The 13210-nt window shown below is 43.6% G+C and overlaps 1 protein-coding gene across 1 annotated transcript in view; it reads right to left on the reverse strand.

Moving 5' to 3' along the window:
• IMPAD1 (inositol monophosphatase domain containing 1) overlaps positions 1-11001 on the reverse strand; it is a 20636-nt gene extending 9635 nt beyond the window's left edge. The window contains exons 1-3 of the mRNA XM_027561020.1: positions 10363-11001; positions 1347-1509; positions 197-292 (exon numbers count right to left, since the gene is read on the reverse strand). Of these exons, the coding sequence (XP_027416821.1) occupies positions 197-292; positions 1347-1509; positions 10363-10749 (646 nt within the window). The 5' untranslated portion in view covers positions 10750-11001. The remainder of the gene's footprint in view (positions 1-196; positions 293-1346; positions 1510-10362) is intronic.
• Positions 11002-13210: the final 2209 nt, after the last annotated feature.

Below are 13210 nucleotides of genomic sequence, written 5' to 3' on the forward strand. Positions count from 1 at the left end.
TAAACAAGTTCAGAAAGCTATGCTTTGTCATACATTACTAGCACCAACACTAAAATCCTCACTGTATCCAGTGAAGGGAGAGGTGGGGCTGACTCTAATAATTGTTGAATCACAGCTGAAATTTCCACAGGACCATAAATAATACAGGAAATGATTCAATAACATTAACTTTTGGAAACTTTAGCATATTTCTTACCTGTATATTCAGAAAATGGTTTATGTATTACTCCTAGCACAGGTTTACCATTTACAGCCACACACACCATAGTAGTAACATACTTCCGAAGATCCTCTACAAGAAAAAAAAAAACAACAATCCAATAACAACAATTATTAAAATGTTGGGATTAAATATGAAAATTGAGTCTCAAGCACTCAAAAAAGACCCTGTACAAGGGGTGTACTCACTAAGTATTGTCACCATTATATCAGCACATCAGTTTCAGTCCAGGAAAAAACACTTGTAAAGGAACCTCTCAACAGTCCATGTTTCTATTATCTATTTCTGCAAACTTCTGTTTTAGAATTTGTTACTACTAGATACACACATCTAGTGCCTTCTCCCTGTTCTCCAAATAGTTATCTGCTGAGTGTCTATTTTGGGTCAATTTCTGTGCTTAAGCACAAGAATACAAAGGAGGAAAAAAGAAGAAGCCCCCACACTCAGAGAATGTATCATTTAGTTGGACAAATACATAAGCCACCAATTTTTACATACCAAGAGAATAAAGAAAAGACAGAAATTAGATAGCCTCTGGGTAAGATATAAGGCCTGGAAGAAAATCCACAGAAATAAAATAAGAGCTAGAACTGGATGAGAAGGACAGAAATAGGAGGTGGGGGAAATAACTCTGATTTTGCCACTTACTTTCCCTGGGTGCCTAGGATTTACTATTTTTAATTCTAAGACTGGATGCGTATGCAATAAAATCTAAATTCCCAACATCACAAGGCAATAGTGTATTGTTTATATAAATAAATACCTCAACAATGCACACCTCAATACACAAGTCAATATATAAATAAACACTTCAATAAACAGGTGTCCGATAGAAACCATTTTGTTGTTGTGACTGCCAGAAACTTCCCTTCACTAAAGAATCAGTGACACAGTGAGCCACTGTCACTGAGAAGAGGATGCTATGATACATCAGTCAAAAAAGGTTGACAATAACTAACTGATCCACTCCAGAAGTTTCAGAGCATAGTGCTTTAATCCAACTGGACAAGTTGTGTCCATATGGAAAAAATATTCACCACCAGGAATATACCACCTGCCCTTGTTCTGGTTCTCTAATACATAAAGGCGATATCAAGTCTGAGATCAGTTTTAATTGAAAAGTCACCCGTGTATTCCTGTGTGGCATCCAGTGGGTCAATCCAGACGGTGACGCTCTCTGCCGGCACTTCCTGGGGAGTGGCTATTTCCTTTAGGATGTCCTCAGGAATCTTCCGATCCCACAAGATCACCTCTTGATCAGATGCATCCACATGTTCCTCCGTATTGATCTGCATCAATGGTTGAGAATGGTTGACAGTTTAAAAGGTTTTAAAGAAAAAAAATACTACCTGGAAAAAGCACAATAGAGAAAAACAATTTAGATAAAATCCCCCAAATTGAAAGCAGATAAATTAGCACTTTTATTTCAAGGAAATTCTTTGCCAATGAAAATATATAAGAAATTCCAGATATGTTGTCTTCCAGTGCTTTCCAATTGAATATTCGAACTTAGCTTGTTGTGTAAGCAGGACAGAGAATCTAGAAAAATATAGAAAGAAACTAAGTATCAAAGAAACAAGCTATTTAAAGCTTAAAGATATTTAGGGAAAGAAATACATTAAAAAATGTGACAATGGACTGACAATATTATGGAAAACTGAACACAACAGTTAGAGAAAAGTGATAATGGATTTAAAAATAGGCCTTCAAAACAATGATAAAGACATCAATTCTCCCATCTGCAAATTGTAGATTTAAAGCAACTTCAATCAAAATCCCTAAAGGTTGTTTTTTGTTTTTTTTTTAATCTCTTCTTAGAAATGGAACAAGCCACCTGGGGAAGGATAGAAAAAAAAAAAAGAAAAAATATATATGTATGTAAATGTCATGGTTGGGTGACTTTCCTTGACATATTTTGGCTTTCTCCCCAGCGTCACTGAGGTATAACTGACACAGCTGAATGTATTTAAAGCGTACAGCACGACAAGATGATACACGTGCACATTGTGGAGTAAGTACCACAATTAAGTTAATTAATGTATCTACTACTTCATATATTTCCCTTTTTCTATTTTGTGGTGAAAACACATGAGATCTACTCTCAAAGCAAATTTCATGTATATAACACAGTAATGTAAAACCACAGTCACCTTGCTGTACATTAGATCCTCAGAACTTACTCATCTTAGTTATAAATGAAAGTTCATACACCTGACCAACATCTCACCTTTCACCCCATCCCCTGGAATATGGGAACCACCATTCTACTGTTTCTATAAGTGATACCATATAGTGTTTTTCTTTGTCTGGTACATTTCTCTTAGCACAACACCTTCCAAGTCCATCCATGTTGTCCCAAACGGCAGGATGTCCTTCTGTTTAAAGCCAGAATAACACTCCATTTTACGTGTATCATATTTTAAAAAATTAATTTATACACAGATGGACACTCACCTTGGTCTAGCTAAAGGTCTGTCAATTTTACCTTTTGAAAAAAACCAGAGGTCTGTATTGCTGGGAGTGCTCACAGGCCACTTGTGGGGATTTAGGGGTGGAGGGGGTTGCAGGTAAGGAGTCAGTGGCTATGGCAAGCTTCCCGACAGCATTTATGAAGAGGTTACTAGCAGCGCTCTGGTGAGTTCTGAATCCTGACTTAGGTGCTCCCATGGCTCCTTCCAGCCCTCAGACATGCAGACCACCCCAGTAATCCAGGTGAGGTGAGAAACAAGGAGGCCTCCTCAACAGTTTGCCAGGTGTACATGCACACACTCTTGTGGGTGTAATCACAGTCTGAGGGGGTCTCTCCTGGCACTGAGCTGTATTACCTTGACAGAGGGGCAACGCAAGAAAAGTCAAAATATTCCTCTTACTCTCTTCAATGCATTTTTGGAGTTTTTTTCCCCAGCAGTGTGTTGAAACATCTCTCCTGTACTCCTGGACTTCCATAAAGGAACTCTTGTCCATGGGAGACTGCCAAAATCAATGTTCTATGAGGGAGTGACAGCAGAGAATTCCTCTTCTGCCACCTTGCAGATGTTACCAGAAAGCATTTTGGCTACACAGCTCAGTTCAGTTCAGTTCAGTCGCTCAGTCGTGTCCAACTCTTTGCGACCCCATGAATCGCAGCACTCCAGGCCTCCCTGTCCATCACCAACTACCGGAGTTCACTCAGACTCATGTCCATCGAGTCCGTGATGCCATTCAGCCATCTCATCCTCTGTCATCCCCCTTTCTTCCTGCCCCCAATCCCTCTCAGCATCGGTCTTTTCCAATGAGTCAACTCTTTGCATGAGGTGGCCAAAGTACTGGAATTTCAGCTTTAGCATCGTTCCCTCCAAAGAAATCCCAGGGCTGATCTCCTTCAGAATGGACTGGTTGGATCTCCTTGCAGTCCAAGGAGTCTTCTCCAACACCACAGTTCAAAAGCATCAATTTTTCGGTGCTCAGCTTTCTTCATAGTCCAACTCTCACATCCATACATGACCACTGGAAAAACCACAGCCTTGACTAGATGGACCTTTGTTGGCAAAGTAATGTCTCTGCTTTTCAATATGCCATCTAGGTTGGTCATAACTTTCCTTCCAAGGAGTAAGTGTCTTTTCATTTCATGGCTGCAGTCACCATCTGCAGTGATTTTGGAGCCCACATCTTAATGACAACACTAGGCCACCTTGGATGATGCAAAAACCACAGAATAAACTTAAAACAACAGATGTGACTCTGGGAAAAGAGAATCAGTTCCTGGGTCTTAATCACTACTTTTATTGTTGTTCAGTTCCTCAGTCATGTCCAACTCTTTTCGACCCCATGGACTGCAGCACCCCAGGCTTCCCTGTCCACCATCTCCCGGAACTTGCTCAAACTCATGTCCATTGAGTCAGTGATGCCATCCAACCATTTCATCCTCTGTCAACCCCTTCTCCTCCTGCCTTCAATATTTCCCGGCATCTTGATCACTACAGTTTCACAAAAATAGTAGTGCCAAGTCTGAGTGGCAAGCACTGTGCCTTATGATTAAGATCTCTGCCTAGAGTTCATCAGGTTCTTCATATTCTTTCAACTGACTATGTGCTAAAGTTACAGAAATGTGCTTGACAAAATCTTCACTGAGAGTCAGGTTGGGGAGAAACAAGCAGAGTAAGCAAGTTACCTGACCCACTTTTGCACAAGAGCTATTTGTTACTTGCTACTACCATGACACACCAACAAATTTAAGAAACCACTCCCACCATTGTAAACAGCCTTACCAACTCAAATCCTTTCCATGCTCCACCAGCTAGTTAAGCCCTAGAAATTCTACCTCCCAATTCTAAATAACTGTCATTGTGCTTCCCTGGTGGCTCACATGGTAAAGTGTCTGACAGCAATGCAGGAGACCTGGGTTTGATCCCTGGGTTGGGAAGATCCCCTGGAGAAGGAAATGGCAACCCATTCCAGCATTCTTGCCTGGAGAATCCCACAGACAAAGGACCCGGGTAGTCTATAGTCCATTGGGTCGCAAAGAGTCAGACACAACTGAGTGACTTCACTTTCTTTCTATAGTAAGAAAATTCTAGTTTGAACCCTCTATCTCTCACTTGGATTTCAAAAATAGCCTCGATTGCTCTTGCCTCCAACTGTGCATTCACTGATGCATTCATTCATTCAATAATGATTTAATGACTACATATCCTAAACTGCTTTGGGCAATGGGATATAATAATGAACAAAACAGACCAATTATTGCCTTTAAGAGCCTTTCCTTCTCAACCAGGCAACATGCCATCTTCTTAAATCAGATGGTGTCGCTCCCTGCTAAAACCTTCCAATGACACTCACAATGACCTTTGCATAATGGCTGCCAAGAGCTGCTGACCTGAGTCTGAGGACTGCACAGGAAACACTGACTGAAACCGCCCACTCTGGCCAGACACCAGTATAACCATTTGCATGAGTTATTTTACAACAGTAGGTCCCATGAGGAAGAGGAAAACTGACAAGCCACCACCAACTGAAGAATCTGGGAAAGGTTAAAAGGAAATGCCACATGTCTTACCAACTTCCCAGGATCTTAGGGTCTTGATTTCTTACTCTTCAATTCCCTGGTGAGGGCTAAGACACAGGCAGTAGTGATGAGAGTAGAAAGTGGATGGATTCTTGCTGGAATCCATCTTGGTTGAGTAATACCCGCGGCACCAGGAAGGACCCTGAGCCAGAATGATTGGATGCAGACAATCCAGAAAGTAATCTCATCACTATAAAACCCAAGACTGTGAGCCATGCGGCAGACCAGTACTCCTTAGTTTCTTTACCCTCTTGCTCTCCAGCTGGGCGGCACCCTTCCCAATAAAGTTTCTTGCTTTGTCAGCCAAAAAAAAAACCCAAAAACCAAAAAACACCTTCCAAAGGTTTCTCATTACATAGAGATAAAATCCAGACTCTTAAAAGTACATCCAGGATGATCTGGCTCCAGTACGCTTACTCTATTTGTACCTTATTTACTCCATCCCAAACTCACTTGTCTTCAGGGAACTGCACCTGTACTCTCCTGTTCATACACCCTTCCTCAAACCTCTGCATGGTGGCCTGCCTGCTTGTCATCGTTCAGCTCTGGGCCCACATGAAAGTGCCTCAGAGTGGCCTTCCCTGACGAACACGGCCAGAGCAGGACCCCACCCCACAACGCCAGCACTCTTCCCACGTGATCTTATTTATTCTTTCTTCAATGCCCTTGTTAGCATCTGAAATCAATATATTTGTACATTTGTCATCTACCTTGACCCACTAGAATGTAAGTTCTGTAAGTTTAAGGTCAGCTTCCTTCATTACTACAGCTCTGTTCTCACTTGCCCAAACCAGGGCCTGGCACGGCATAAATACTTCATGATTGACAACACTAGTTTTCATCAATGTAGTTTCATTTCTTCCCTGTTAACACTTTCTACTCAATCTACTCTCATCACCCATTACTTGCTGGGTCTCAGTCTTCACCAGGGAATTGGAGAATAAGAAATCAAGACCCTAAAATACAGTAAATGCCATTCATATGACAGTTCAGTTACTCTGGAGCCAAAGAAACTTTGGGTCAATGCCTTAAGAAGGTAGTATTTACCGTATTTCTCCATAAATCATTACATAAGATATAATGCTTCACACTGTGCTTTCAGTAGGCATTCAACAACTATTTTCTAAATGGATACACAGGGTTCTCCAGCTGTCTTTTTTCTCCTTCCACCCAACAGAAGCCTTTTCCTGTCAACCTTTCAAATATATTCCTACAAATAATTATACATGGTCCTGTGTCTCACACCTTAAAAACAAACATGAAACAAAAAGTCCATAAAACCTGCTCTTGGCTAGAATGGAACACTCTAGCCAAGTTGCTTAGAGCCCAAATTCTTGTCTTTACTTAGTTTCTCTAGTCTCTATTTCCTTACTTCCCATCTTCTTCTGCTTCCTTCCCATCAAGCCACCAAGAGAACTCTCAAAGAATTTACCTATGACCTGCATAGAGAACCATTAGGAGTATGCGGTCTATCATCGCACTGCCTGAGTTCATTCCAGTTCCTCATTTTACCCTGTAGGTGACTTACCTAGACTAGTCACTTCATCTTTCTGAGCTGCAGTTACCTTATTGCTAAACGTGGATGATAAACGTATCTCCCTATTAGGTTTTTTGGGTAATTCAATGAAATACTCGGGGTAGTGCTTAACCCAGAGTAAGCACTTAATAAAAGCCGGCTGCTATTACTCTCACTAAATGACTGTTTTCAGTTTTTTGTGATCCTCGGTCCCCAGGCCCTGATCTTCCCTTTCACACTTCTCAAGTGCGTACTCCTTTTCCAGCAATTACTCCTGTCAAGAGAGAAGAGTCTAGCTCTCATCTCTGAGGTCAAGGATAGTACAGACTCAAGACTCCTACCAGCTAGGAGTATCATGCTTTATCATCAAATAAATCACTGCCAAAAAGTTTTGATAAGTCAAGGACAGGAGCCCCTCAAAAAGAGAGGTCCCTGTACTTTAAATCAAAACTATAAAGCTAAATGTGCTCTGTGGCTGAAAATCCATTCCGAAAAAACTATCTTCAGCCTTCATTTTCATCATTATCCAGAAGGATACAATGAGAGACAGTGCCACATAAATGGCTGCAGTTATTTTTATTTCTACACTGAAATCAGAATTGCCAGTGAGTTTAGGAAGAGGAGAAAGGATGCTCTAAGGACTCTCCCAAGATCCCAAATGAGAAAGGCTGAAGACCAAAGGGAATCAAGAGGTCCTAGGTCAAACTTTGAGTTTTCTTAGAATGTGCACCGCTTTAGAGTGGGGCTTCTCAACCTGAACACCAACTGAAAATCAGGCCAGATCATTCTTCATGAAGGGGGAATGTCCTGTGCATTCACGAGACTTTACCCTCTAGCTACTAGATGACACCAGAGTGCTGCCTCCCATTGTGACAACCCCAAATCTCCAGACACTGCTACATGTCCCCTTGGGGCAAAAATGTCCCCAGTTCAGAGTAAGTGACACCTGCAGTATCTTGTTACTAAGGAGTGAACAGCAGACAGGAGGGCTCAAGCCTCTGACTCCATTTGTACAGGGCATCAGGATAAAAAGAGGATCTGTGGCTTCTCAATGCTAATTTTCCATAAGGACCTAAACTAAGTGGTATTCAACTTAAGATCTTCACTGAAAAATTTCAGGTGAGGCTTCAAAAATAACTCGACATTTAAGACTGTACTTCTGGGTGTTGAAGGAAGAGAAAGAAGAAAGGAAAGAATCTAGGACTGAGTCACTACCTAGACAGCTACATTTGGCCTCTAGTCTAACATGCTGACAAAAGGAGACAGCTCATCATGATACCATCCTACTCTGATTTCATCTAAATGAACATAACTTCCTCTATTTCAATCACCATCCAAGTAGAACACAAAAGAAGGACCTGCAAACATTCAGTCACAAGAAAACAAAGCTATTTTACATAAAGGCAGACTTCAATATCTGTAAACCCACTCCAGTGTTCTTGCCTGGAGAATTCCAGGGACGGGGGAGCCTGGTGGGCTGCCGTCTATGGGGTCGTATAGAGTCGGACACGACTGAAGTGACTTAGCAGCAGTAACATCTGTAAAAAGCTTAGTTTTTGTGCTTAACAAAATGCAGCTCATCACTCTTGGCAGTAATTCCCTTAGCGCTTGTTAATAAGAGAGAAAACAAATGCAGAATCCTACGGAAGTTACCCACAGAATAAAAGTTTTGGTAGAGGTGGGGTGGGATGGAATTTGTGTTTGAACATATACGTACATATGGCTATACATTTTCAATACTTAAGAATAAGTATTGAAAGTATTTTTGTACTGACCTTTTTAAAAAAAAAAGTCAACTCTACTGTTATATTTCACTATTATTGCTTTCAAATTTTTACAATTTTACATTTTCCCGAGGAGATCATACTTTAGGCTCTAAACAGCCTCCTAAAGGTAGTTCTAAAGGTACTTCATATAAACTGTGAAGCGGAGTGTCATGAGTCTTAGGGCTCCCATTTGGAAGGTGGGCAAAATAAACTTTACTTCTTAAGGCTGCTGTGAGGGCCAAGTCAAGTCTTATGTAGCAAGGACTATACTAGCTAAAATAGTAATCAATACATGATTACTATCACTATTTTAATTACTATCACTAATTACTATCACTATTAATAAACATATTATAACTGTTTACACCAACTTTTCTGAAACTCCTGTTTTCCCCACAAACTCTGAACACCATATGCTTCAGAGAAATGAAAAAGAAATTTTACAAGCACATCTTATATTTAAATACAAACACAAGGTAAGTATCATTTGTGATGGTAAAGCACCAAAGGACAAAAGAAAAACATGAAACATTCTGTTTTGTTGGAGAACTATCATGTCAATTACATCAGGTACCCAGCAGCTCATGATATGAAAGCCAAAGTTCCTTCCCGCTACAAAAAGAAAGTTTAAAAAGGAAAGAAAAAAAAAGATGAAGAAAGAAAGAAAAAGGAATAACAGGAAAGACTGGAGAGAAGGTTACACAAGATAATGCTACAATGACAATACTCTCTTACACGAACAACAGTAAAAGGTCAGCTCTTGCCCCAAAGCGGCGGTTTACATTTCACTGTTTATCTAATTAATGAAATTCAACTGCAAATAATTTTTCTTCCTCATCGGCAAAACCCACTGTTAGGTGAGTTAACACATACACTTAGGAAGTACCACCACACTATGTGAGCTCTTCCTCTGGACTGTAATACTAAAAGTTTTATGCATTCAGCAGCAGCTGCACTGAAATGATGAAGTTTAAAGGTATTAACAAATTCGAAATGTCTGGATTTCCCTAAGAAAATGTCAATTTCTTCCCCCAGAAACGTTCTTCAATTCTCATTCTTTGGAGTAAATATGGGCTAGAAGGGTGAAGTCAGGTTGCTGGGAATCATACTCCCAAACACTTCCTTTAAGGGCCCCTCAAATATATGCCATCAAGACGGTCCTGATGAGTCCACAGCTAAGGTAAACCGTGGTCACACTAGTCACAAATGCCCTGCATACTAACAGCTCTGCAGCAAGACAGATGTCTACAGTTCCCAGTCTTCAGCTGGCTCCTGGCAGGTCCACCAGGAAACGTGTATCGACCCTTCCAACAACTAAAAGCAAGAAAGATTGAGGGCCTCGGTGATTCTAGTCCTGCTGCTGCTGCTGCTGCTGCTGCTAAGTCGCTTCAGTCGTGTCCGACTCTGTGCGACCCCACAGACGGCAGCCCACCAGGCTCCCCCGTCCCTGGGATTCTCCAGGCAAGAACACTGGAGTGGGTTGCCATTTCCTTACCCTTTCATTTTACAGAAGAGCCGGTGGCAGGGAGTGAAGTTAACTTTCTCAGACTTCGAATACCAGGGATACCACACCCCAGAGCTCCAGATCCCCGGTGCCCAGCGGACGCGCACACCAGGGGAGGAGCCAGAAGGGCCGAGTCGACGACCCGTGACCTCCCCCAGCTCTTCCACCAACTTTCAGTGTGACCTTGAGCACCTCAACTTGTGGGTCTCCATCCCCAGATCCGCCCAATCGGAGACAGAGCCCGACCGCCCCGGGCTGTCGGAGAAGTCCAGGCGTCCCGGCCTGCGCCCACCCGGCCCGCACGGAGCCCACCTGCACGCTGGGGAAGGCGGTCTTGAGTAGGTAGAACATCTTGCGGTTGGACAACACGTCTCCACTGGTCATCTTGTCGTCCGCTCCCTCGCGCGTCTTCCCCTTGGACTTCTCGTGGAGGACGTTGCTCTCGCGTACGCGCCGCACCTCCTCGCCGCCGCGCACGGCCGCCAGCACCGACACGGCCAGCATCTCGCGCAGGTCCACCGTGCCCCCGTCGGCCGAGGCCACGGGCCCCGCCGCCCCGCCGCCCGGCTCGCCGCCCAGGCCAAAGAGGCTGAAGCGGCCGGCCAGGAAGCCTGAATAGAGGTGGTAGAGCACGCCGAGCCCCAGCAGGCAGAACACGGCCACCCCCAGCGGGGACAGGCGGATGCCCATGGGGGCCATGGCGGGAGGCCGGGCGCTCGGGGCGGTGGCCCTCACAGGCCTCCCCGCGCTCCCGAACCGGGCGCTGCGCGGTCTATACCGGCGCCAGCTCCCCGGCGCCCGCACGCCCCATTGCTCCCTCCCGGGAAAGACCAAGCCGCGCTGAGAAGCCCCCCGCGGCCGTTCCGAGCTCCCGACTCCCCCGGGGCAGCGCGCTCCCCGCTGCTGAGCCGGCCGGCGGGTCTAGGTTCCACGTTAGCCAACGGCCGGGAGGTGAAAGGGGAGCGTGGGTGTGTATCCGGGTTACGCGAGGGGGGGCGGGGCGAGTCAGGCTCCTCCCTCGGGGGGCGGGGCGGCCGGCCGGGTGACTGGGAGGCGCTGAAGTGCTCCGCCTGCGTTGCTGTGGTCGGTCGGCGGTGTTTGGGTTTTCAAATCACTTCGGGGATGTGGCGGAATTACTTCCCAAGCACAGAAGGATGCCGAGTGCCTTGTGGAAATTCAAATTAAATCTCTCTTTGAACGACACTGTATGGCCGAAATAGAGTCCTAGGGACAGTCTAAACTTCCCATCACTCTGATTATTGAGGAAAAGGGGACAAAACGAGGCGTTTAAAATCTATGCCTTTTTCGTCGACGCTTGTGCGGAGCCTGTAGCTTTAAGTCGCCTCTCGGCGCTCTTACTGGCTGAGCTGAGAATTGGGCGGGGATGAGAGGAAGTTTATTTGACTTTATTCTGTTGGCACCCCTGTCTGAACGCATATGCATTTATGTCTGTCTGTAGGTGTAGATTTTCCCCTGTACCTTCACCTGCCAGAATGAGCCATCCTTTATGCAGGTGAAGAACTTGCCTTGGTTCTGGGCTTTCACTATTTGAGAATACACTCCCGGCTTCCCTCATGGCCAAGTCCACTTTACCCACACCTTCCTCCCAAAGGCTGAGAGGGGAGAGAAATTGCCCGCGAGACTCCACTTGATGTAAAGATTTTCCCAGGATGGTCAGTCTACAATATGTAATCTTTGAATCAATGTAAGCCCTTCATATGTACTTACAGAAGCGTTTAAAAGGAGTGACTGCCTTCTGCTATGCTAGGGATTTTAGCCATAATAAGTGTTCACTAAATTTAAATAAGTATTATAATAAGCATTAATGTTTATCTTCCATCCTAACAGTGAACATTAACATGAGCAGTACTATTATAAATGTTAGAATATTTATTTAAAATCAACTTAAAATGTAGCCAGTTTTACTGTTTATAGCCAAAAGTCATTGGGTTTAAATGAGCTTGAATATTAACGACCTTAAAAACTGCAGGTATACAGAATGAATTATGAACATCAGTTGTTGGGCAAGTCATTAGAGACAGGCAGACTTTTACACTTCCTTAGAGTTTAGGGTTGGAGAAGGCAATGGCAGCCCACTCCAGTACTCTTGCCTGGAAAATCCCATGGGCGGAGGAACCTGGTAGGCTGCAGTCTATGGGGTCGCACAGAGTCGGACACGACAGAGCGACTTCACTTTCACTTTTCACTTTCATACATTGGAGAAGGAAATGGCAACCCACTCCAGTGTTCTTGCCTGGAGAATCCCAGGGACGGGGGAGCCTGGTGGGCTGCCGTCTATGGGGTCGCACAGAGTCGGACACGACTGAAGCGACTTGGCAGCAGCAGCAGCAGAGTTTAGGGTACCTGTAGAATTTGCATGTGGTTAATACAGATACAGTAAAGGAAGATCATAGATTGGTTTCCTTGCTAAAAAATAATCACAGCACAAAATAAGGTACAAATACAAATCAGTGTAGTAACAGTCCGTGGAGTGCTGACAGCACCAAATCTCAAGGAACTGGCACTGTCCTGGTCAGCTTTGGAGAGCAACTTCACTATTAAGCAAAGCTGCTTTCCAAAGAAATCTGAAAGCAAAGGTCACAGGGTAAATATGGTTACCAAATCCAGGGATAAATACAAAGACTAGGCTTGAAGTGAAGGCTTAATTAACTTCAACAGAACCACCCCATGAGATCAGCAAAAGATAGGAGTTGGTTGTAGTTATGAAATATTAAAAGCATTATGGAAAAGTCTGGCTGAGGTTTGTAAAAATAATCAGCAGTATATTCCAAGGATATTGGAAAGCAATATTGGGCTATGCTCACTGGCATTATACAAAGCCTCAGTGAGACACAGAGAGAGTTACTAAAAGCTCTGAGGCATTTAAACTGCAGGAAAGGTGTTTAAGAATTGAGAGAGAAGATGCCAAGGCACATGCACAGAACGAGACTATGTTTAAAGATCATAGTTCCAAGTGTTCTAGTATTCAGGTGACAATCGATAACAGCTAATAGATATTGATAATTGGTAGCATGTAATCATTAAGAGAAACTTTATGACAAGAAGAACAATTTAACTAGTTATATTTGGGACAGTGATGTTGTCTTGGAACCTTCATAGGAATTTGATTAAAAGAAACTTGCATTTTCAGTTAACAAGT

Source organism: Bos indicus x Bos taurus, chromosome 14, assembly GCF_003369695.1.
Source record: "Bos indicus x Bos taurus breed Angus x Brahman F1 hybrid chromosome 14, Bos_hybrid_MaternalHap_v2.0, whole genome shotgun sequence".
Classification (NCBI taxonomy): Eukaryota; Metazoa; Chordata; class Mammalia; order Artiodactyla; family Bovidae; genus Bos; species Bos indicus x Bos taurus.